This window comes from Salvelinus sp. IW2-2015, unplaced genomic scaffold, assembly GCF_002910315.2.
Source record: "Salvelinus sp. IW2-2015 unplaced genomic scaffold, ASM291031v2 Un_scaffold3470, whole genome shotgun sequence".
Classification (NCBI taxonomy): Eukaryota; Metazoa; Chordata; class Actinopteri; order Salmoniformes; family Salmonidae; genus Salvelinus; species Salvelinus sp. IW2-2015.
The window spans coordinates 33,989-43,192 of NW_019944750.1; the positions used below are offsets into that span (position 1 = coordinate 33,989).

The 9,204-nt window shown below is 46.1% G+C and overlaps 1 protein-coding gene across 1 annotated transcript in view; it reads left to right on the top strand.

Moving 5' to 3' along the window:
* The window catches only part of LOC112075924 (zinc finger homeobox protein 4-like), a 49,433-nt gene that overhangs the window by 8,629 nt on the left and 31,600 nt on the right, over positions 1-9,204 (top strand). The window contains exon 4 of the mRNA XM_024142837.2: positions 2,168-2,691. Within this exon, the coding sequence (XP_023998605.1) occupies positions 2,168-2,691 (524 nt within the window). The remainder of the gene's footprint in view (positions 1-2,167; positions 2,692-9,204) is intronic.

A 9,204-nucleotide genomic window follows, 5' to 3' on the forward strand; every position in this document is an offset into this window, starting at 1 on the left:
AAGAGAGAGATGCATGGTGTGGTATTGTTTTTGGAATGTCAGTGTAAGTATGCATTAGTGTGTGTGTGGAGTCTAGTGTAATGTGCAAAGAGTCAAAACACACACACACACACACACACACACACACACACACACACACACACACACACACACACACACACACACACACACACACACACACACACACACACACACACACACACAACCGTGTGTAGCAAATGTTGTTCAGACACACACACACGAACAACAGACGCACTATTTCGACTAATTAGCAGATTTGTACTGTAAAAAAACAAATGTGTAATTGTTCGATTCAAATGTGTTAGTCTTTATATCTACATGTTCTGGAAAGGAGACACAACAGAGAGAGGCAATTCCAAAACAAATCAAATTTGATAAACTCCATATCTGCTGGGTGAAATACCAAGTGTGCCATCACAGCAGCAAGATTTGTGACCTGTTGCCATAAGAAAAAGGGCAACCAGTGAAGAACAACACCAGTGTAAATACAACCCATATTTAAATGTATTTATTTTTCATTTTGTACTTGAACTATTTGCACATCGTTGTAACACTGTACATAGACATAATATGACATTTGTTTCAAAGGAATGTCTCTATTCTTTTGAAACTTTTGTGAGTGTAATGTTTGCTGTTCATTTTCTATTTCTATCTATTTTCTATATTTCACTTTTGTTTATTAACTATTTAACTTGCTTTGGCAATGTTTAATATATGTTTCCATGCCCACTAAAGCCCCTTGAATGGAATTGAGGGAGACAGAGAGGGAGAGCGAGGGAGACGGAGGGAGGGAGACAGAGGGAGGGAGTGGGAGGAGGATCAAACGCACATAATACATGAATGGAAGATGATCTGTTTTAGTTCTGGGGGCAGAAGAGAGCGAGAGAGAGCGAGAGAGAGAGCGAACGAGAGACAGAGAGAGAGAGAGAGAAGAGAGACGAGAGAGAGAGAGAGAGAGGAGAGAGAGAGCGAGAGGGAGAGGGAGGGAGAAGTGTCGTAACAGAACAGAGCTCCTTTTGTATCGATCAGCGTTTCATGTTGTGTGAGACGGCCTGCTAGCTCTTCTACCCGCTACTTCTAAAGCTAGCCCTGCACTGCCCTAGCCCAGAGTCATTAAAACTTATCTGATGAGGAAGCTGACAAATTGAAAGGGATGATTGTAAATTGCTCCTGATCCAATCCTGTTAGATTTTTTTTATAGTCGAGGCTTTGATTGGAGCCACTGGGTCTGTGCAATGCTTTAATTTGATCAAATCCTTTGGTGTGACTGAGGCCTATAGTGCTATGCTATGGCTAGTCTTCTTTCTTCTTCTGCCTTCCTCCCCCAGCTCCACTCCTCCTCCACTCCTCCACCTCACCTCCACTCCACCCTCTCCTCCTCCACCTCCTCCTCCACCTCCACCTCTCCCCACGCTCCACCTCCACCCTCTCCTCCATGTCCCTCCTCCCCTCCTCCTCTACTTCCACCTCTTCCACCTTCCTTCCACCTCAACTCTCCTCCACACGTCTCCTCCTGTTCTTCCACCAATCAATCTCCTCCTCCACTCACCTCTCCTCCTCCTCCACCTCCACGTCCTCCCTCCAACCTCCTCCACCTCTCCTCCTCCTCCACCTCCACCACTCACCTCATGCCACCTCCACCTCCATCTTTCTTCCCTCCAACCACCTCCTCTTCCTCTCTCCTCCTCCGCTCCTCCACTCCACCCTCCACTCCTCCTCCACCTCCACCTCTCCTCCCACCTCCCCTCCACCTCTCCTCCACCTCCTCCACCACCACCTCCTCCTCCACCTCCTCCTCCATCTCCTCCTCCTCACCACCTCTCCTCCCCACCTCCTCTTCCACCTCCACCTCCTCCACCACCTCAACCTCCTCCTCCTCCACCTCCTTTTCCATCTCCACCTCAACCTCCTCTGTCTGCTTTTTGATGCTCTTGGTTCTCTTATGCTTTCTGGTTTTCACCTACGTTCTCTGTCTCTCTCCCTGCTCACTCTTTCTTCTCTTCTTTCCTGTTTCCTTCTCTCTTATTCTCCTTGTCTGCCAAATCACTCTCTCTGTCTCACCTCTCTTCTTTCTCCCCCTCTCTCTCTCTCTCTAACTGTCCTTCTCTCTCCCTCTCTAACCATCCCTCTCTCTCTCTGTCTCCAGTGAATAATGAATTGTCTGCGGAGCTGCGTCTGGCCAGTGGTCAGCTGATGGCTGATGACCTGTCTGTCCTCTCCGGCGAAAGCGGCATCGGCGGCAGTGGCGAGCTCTCCCCACCTATCAGCGACCCGTCGCTCCACATCTACCAGTGTTCTGTCTGCAGCCGCTTCACCTCCGACAGCCTGGAGGTGCTGGGTGCCCACGTCAATGCCGAACGCACCCTGCCCGAGGACGAGTGGCGTGGCATTGTGGGAGATGTGTACCAGTGCAAGCTGTGCACCTACAACACCCAGCTCAAGGCCAACTTCCAGCTGCACTGTAAGACAGACAAACACATGCAGAAGCATCAGCTGGTGGCTCACATCAAGGAAGGAGGGAAAGCCAACCAGTGGAGGTTGAAGTGCGTCGCCATCGGCAACCCCGTGCATCTGAAGTGCAACGCGTGCGACTACTACAGCAACAGTGTGGATAAACTGCGGCTGCACGCCACCAACCAACGACACGAGGCTGCCATTAGGCTGTACAAGGTACCGTTCACTTCTGTTATGACACCATCCACGACCGTACTGGTAGACAGACAGCAGCCATCAACTCACAAACCAACTCACAAACCAACACAGCATCACGGTGGTAACAAGCCTAGGCCGCTTTAATAACATGATGCACCTTACTGGTAGACACACGTACTGCTACTGGTGCTCCCTCGATCCTCTATTATCTATTCCCTACTCCCTCTATTCTCTATTATCTATTCCCTACTCCCTACTCCCTACTCCCTCTATTCTCTATACTCTATTCTCTACTCCCTCGATCCTCTATTATCTATTCCCTACTCCCTACTCCCTCTATTCTCTATACTCTATCTCTAACCTTCGCTCCTCTATCTCTAATTCCCTACTCCTTACTCCTCTATTTCTCTATACTCTATTCTCTACTCCTCTCACTCCCTCAGCTCTATTCTCTATACTCTCATATTCTTACTCCCTAGGCTTATATTCTCTATTCTCTATTCTCTAACTCCCTCGATACTCTATTCTCTATCCTCTATTCTCTACTCCTCGATCCTCTATACTCTATACCCTACTCCCTACTCCCTCTATTCTTCTATACTCTATTTCTCTACTCCCTTGATCCTCTATTCTCTATACTCTATTCTCTACTCCCTCGATCCTCTATTCTCTATACTCTATTCCCTACTCTCCTCGATCCTCTATTCTCTATACTCTATTCTCTACTCCCTCGATCCTATTATTCTCTATCCCTATTCTCTACTCCCTCGATCCTCTATTCTCTATACTCTATTCCCTACTCCCTCGGATCTCTATTCTCTATATCTATTCTCTACTCCCTCGATCCTCTATTCTCCTATCCTCTAATTCTTTTTCCTCCATCCTCTATCTATATTCTCTATCTATTCCTCTAATCCTCTATTCTTCTATCCTCTATCCTCTATCATATATCCTCTATTCTCTATCCTCTATTCTCTATACTCTATAACTCTATTCTCTATTCTCTATCCTCTATCATATATCCTCTATTCTCTATTCTCTATTCTCTATTCCTCTATCTCTTATTCTCTATTCTCTATTCTCTATCCTCTATTCTCTATTCTCTATCCTCTATTCTCTATCGTCTATCCCCTATCCCCTATCCTCTTCTCCCTCCCACTCTGCTTCGATCATCCCTCTTCACACACTCCACTCCTCTCCCTCCTCCCCTCTCCGTTTCCCTCCTCCCCTCTCCGTTTCACTCTTTCCTGTAAGAGTGAAAGGAAAAACTATTTCAGTGATGTTAATATGATGACTGAAATCAAAAGCTAATTGAGTTATTTTGAGTTATAGACAGAGAGACAAAGACAGACAGACAGACAGACAGTCAAGACAGACAGACAGACAGACAGACAGACAGACAGACAGACAGACAGACAGACAGACAGACAGACAACAGACAGACAGACAGACAGACAGACAGACAGACAGACAGACAACAGACAGACAGACAGACAGACAGACAGACAGACATTTTACAGTGTGAAAAAATTGTGGTCCAGGATTCTACTATAGTTTACACTGAATATACCAATCATTAAGAACACGTTCCTAATAATGGGTTTGCAACCTTTTTTTGCTCTCAGAACAGCCTCAATTCATCAGGGCATGGACTCTACAAGGTGACGAAAGCATTCCGTAGGGATGCTGGCCCATTTTGTCTCCAATGCTTCCCACAGTCGTGGTCAAAGTTGGCTGGATGTCCTTTGGGTGGTGGACCATTCTTGATACACACGGAGACACTGTTGAGTGTATGAGAACCAGCTGAGTTGCAGTTCTTGACAGAAACCGGTGCGCCTGGCACCTACTGTACTGCCATAACACCATTCAAAGGCACTTAAATCTTTTGTCTTGCCAATTCACACTCTGAATGGCCCATACACAATCCATATCTCAGTTGTCTCAAGGCTTAAAAATTATTCTTTAACCTGTCACCTCCCTTTATCTACACTGATTGAAATTGATTTAACAGACGACTAATAAGTGATCATAGCATCCACCTGGATTCATCTGGTCAGTCTATGTCATGGAAAGAGCAGGTGTTCCTAATGGTTTTGTACACTCTACGTATTAAGCTAATGAGGATCTATTGACCAGCCCTAGCAATGTCACTGTGGTGTGTCTATGTGCCCTGTAGTGCAGTGAATGGCTGTGTGTTCACAGCAGTTGATTATCGTCTGGCAATAGCACACTAGGCAACATGAAGCATTGGCAGCCATTAAAAATCATAGCAGGGATTTATTTTATTTTTTATTAGCAATGATTAAAGGCGAAGGTATAAAGACCAACTCTGAGGCAATATAAAGGGATAGAACAAAAGAGGAGAAATAGAGAAACATGTCCAACAATATTAGTGTAACCATTTATTTTCCCTGAAAAGGGAGAATAGGCAGAAACGCAACCCTGAACTACCTCATGGTCCTAGAAAAATAGGATGATGTTATCATACACACACACACTACACACTACACACACTACACACACACACACACACACACACAACACACACACACACTACAAACTACACCACCTACACACACTACACCACACACACACACAACACACCACACACACACACACACTACACACACTAACACACACAAACACACACACACAAACACACTACCACACACACACTACACAACACAACAAACACACACACTACACACACACACACTACACACTACACACACTAACACACACAACCAACACACACACACACACACACACACTACACCACTACAACACACACACACACACACAAACACACACACACACACAACACACTACACACACAATACACACTACACACACACACACACACTACACACACACACACCACTACACCACTACACACACTACACACACACACACACACAACACACACACAATACACACTACAACACACTACACACACACACTAACACACCACACACACCACACACACAATCACACTATACACACACACACACACACACTACACACACACACACACTACAACACACACACACACAACAATACACCTACACACACACACACCACACACACACACACACACACACACACACTACACACACACACACACTACACACTACACACTACACACAACACACACAATACACACTACACACACACAACACACACACAACTACACACACACACACTACACACTACACACTACACCACACACACACACACACACACACACACACACACACACACACACACACACACACACACACACACACACACACACACACACACACACACACACACCACAAACACAGAGAGTGAGTAAGACAGATTTTTTTTAGTTTGTGCCAACATATAACAAAATAATTGAAAGCTCCCAGAGTCGTAATGCCTTTTTAAGCCATGTCTGGCGCATGTGAACTCGGGTGTCCGTATGTGTGTGTTAAGCTTCCTGGCGAGCGATTTACCTTTGGCCAGTGCAGAAGGTGAGAAGGTCATCCCACTCTCTTCTACATGCACTCAGTTACCCCTCTAATGTCCTCTACATGCACTCAGTTACCCCTCTACTGTCCTCTCCATGCACTCAGTTACCCCTCTACTGTCCTCTAATGCACTCAGTTACCCCCTCTACTGTCCTCTACATGCACTCAGTTACCCCTCTACTGTCCTCTCCATGCACTCAGTTACCCCTCTACTGTCCCTCTCCATGCACTCAGTTACCCCTCTACTGTCCTCTACATGCACTCAGTTACCCCTCTACTGTCCTCTCCATGCACTCAGTTACCCTCTACTGTCCTCTCCATGCACCTCAGTTCCCTTACTGTCTCTACATGCACTCAGTTACCCTCTACTGTCCTCTCATGCACTCAGTCCCTCTAACTGTTTCTACTACATGCACTCAGTTACCCCTCTACTGTCCTCTCCATGCACTCAGTTACCCCTCTACTGTCCTCTACATGCACTCAGTTACCCCTCTCCTGTCCTCTCCATGCACTCAGTTACCCTTCTACGGTCCTCTACATGCACTCAGTTACCCCTACTGTCCCTACATGCACTCAGTTACCCCTCTACTGTCCTCTCCATGCACTCAGTTACCCCTCTACTGTCCTCTACATGCACTCAGTTACCCCTCTACTGTCCTCTACATGCACTCAGTTACCCCTCTACTGTCCTCACCTTTACTGTCCTCTCCATGCACTCCATGCACTCAGAGCTCTGCTCTGGCTTGGATCTCTCTGCTCTGCTCTGGCCATCCTGGGTTGACCCCTACACACACAAAGAGAACAACTGTTGAGGACCTTCCCATATGTTTCTAGAACACTGAAGGTCTGTATAGCTCTAGAACACTGAGGGTTTGAATAGCTCTGGAACACTGAGGGTCTGAATAGCTCTGGAACACTGAGGGTCTGTATACTCTGGAACACTGAGGGTCTGTATAACTCTAGAACTGAGGGTCTGTGTAGCTCTAGAACACTGACGGTCTGTATAGCTCTAGAACATTGAGGGTCTGTATAGCTCTAGAACACTGAGGGGCTGTGTAGCTCTAGAACACTGAGGGTCTGTATAGCTCTAGAACACTGAGGGTCTGTGTAGCTCTAGAACACTGAGGGTCTGTATAGCTCTAGAACACTGAGGGTCTGTGTAGCTCTAGAACACTGAGGGTCTGTGTAGCTCTAGAACACTGAGGGTCTGTATAGCTCTAGAAACACTGAGGGTCTGTGTAGCTCTAGAAACACTGAGGGTCTGTGTAGCTCTAGAACACGGAGGGTCTGTATAGCTCTAGAACACTAGGGTCTGGTTAGCTCTAGAACACTGAGGGTCTGTATAGCTCTAGAACACTGAGGGTAGCTCGAATGTCTGTGTAGCTCTAGAACACTGAGGGTCTGTGTAGCTCTAGAGCACTGAGGGTCTGTGTAGCTGTAGAACACTGAGGGTCTGTGTAGCTGTAGAACACTGAGGTCTGTGTAGCTCTAAGAACACTGGAGGGTCTGTGTAGCTCCTAGAACAATGAGGGTCTGTGTAGCTCTAGAACACTGAAGGGTTGTATAGCTCTAGAAACTGAGGGTCTGTATAACTCTAGAACACTGAGGGTCTGTGTAGCTCTAGAACAATGAGCTCTAGAACACTGAGGGTGTGTGTAGCTCTAGAACACTGAGGGCTGTGTAGCTCCGAACAGAGGGTCTGTAGCTCTAGAACACTGAGGGTCTGTGGCTCTAGAAATGATCTTGCTCTAGAACACTGAGGGTTTTAGCTCTAGAACACTGAGGTCTGTATAGCTCTAGAACTGAGGTCTGTGTAGCCTAGAACACTGATGGTCTGTTAGCTCTAGAACACTGAGGTCTGTAGCTCTAGAAAACTGAGGGTCTTATAGCTCTAGAACACTGGCTGAGCTAGAACATGAGGGTCTGTATAGCTCTAGAACACTGAGGGTCTGTATAGCTCTAGAACACTGAGGGTCTGTATAGCTCTATGGGAAACGGTGGAAGATGCAAACAAAAATCATTTTCAGACTTTATTGCTGTTTTGTCGCTCAGTAGAGATCTGAACGGCAGGTTTTCCAGACTTTACAGCAGGAGGCCAGATGAGAATAGCAGGACAAGGGCTACTTCTGCCTCTATCCCCTCCATATTCTCTCTCACTCTCTCTCCCCTCTTGTCTCTCTCTCTCACTCTCTCTACCCTCTTTGTCTCTCTCTCTCACCTCTCTCTACCCCTCTTTGTCTCTCTCACTCTCTCTACCCCTCTGTGTGTCTCTCTCTCACTCTCTCTACCTCTCCCCTTTCTCTCTCTCTCTCTCTCACTCTCTCTACCCTCCCCTTTCTCTCTCTCTCTCACTCTCTCTACCCCTCCCCCTTTCTCTCTCTCTCTCTCTACCTCTCCCCTTTCTCTCTCTCACTATCTCTACCCCTCCCTCTTTCTCTCTCTCTCTCTCTCTCTCTTCTTCTCTCTCTCTCACTCTCTCTACCTCTCCCCTTTCTCTTCTCTCTCACTCTTCTCTACCCCTCTCCCTTTCTCTCTAGCGTAAGGCCACATACGTTAATCTATATGCAGGACGGAACTTTTATGAGGAATCATCAGTTCCTCTTCAAACTCATTCTCTCAGTTAACCCTTGGTTATGGGTTAAGGACTTTTTAAAAATATATTTTTATTTATTTCACCTTTTATTTAACCAGGTAGACTAGTTTGAGAAGAAGTTACCATTTCAACTATTTAACTATTACCACGACTTGGTGGTTTCTGTTGATAAATTCTGATAATAATCCTAATTGATACCATCAAAATGTACACCAACACAGAACACTCTGGATTCTGTAATAGATTCTGGATGAGAAGACTTTTAATTCGCAATAGATCTGTAGAATGGAACATTGATTGCAGGATGTTGGATTTGATTATTGTAAATAGAACAGTCTAGAATTCCAGACTGCAACACTGCATAATTCCAAAATGGAACACAGTGGCTACCTGTCGAAAAACAAATCATTTTTTCCCAGAGTTAACTCTTGCTTATGCAGCTCT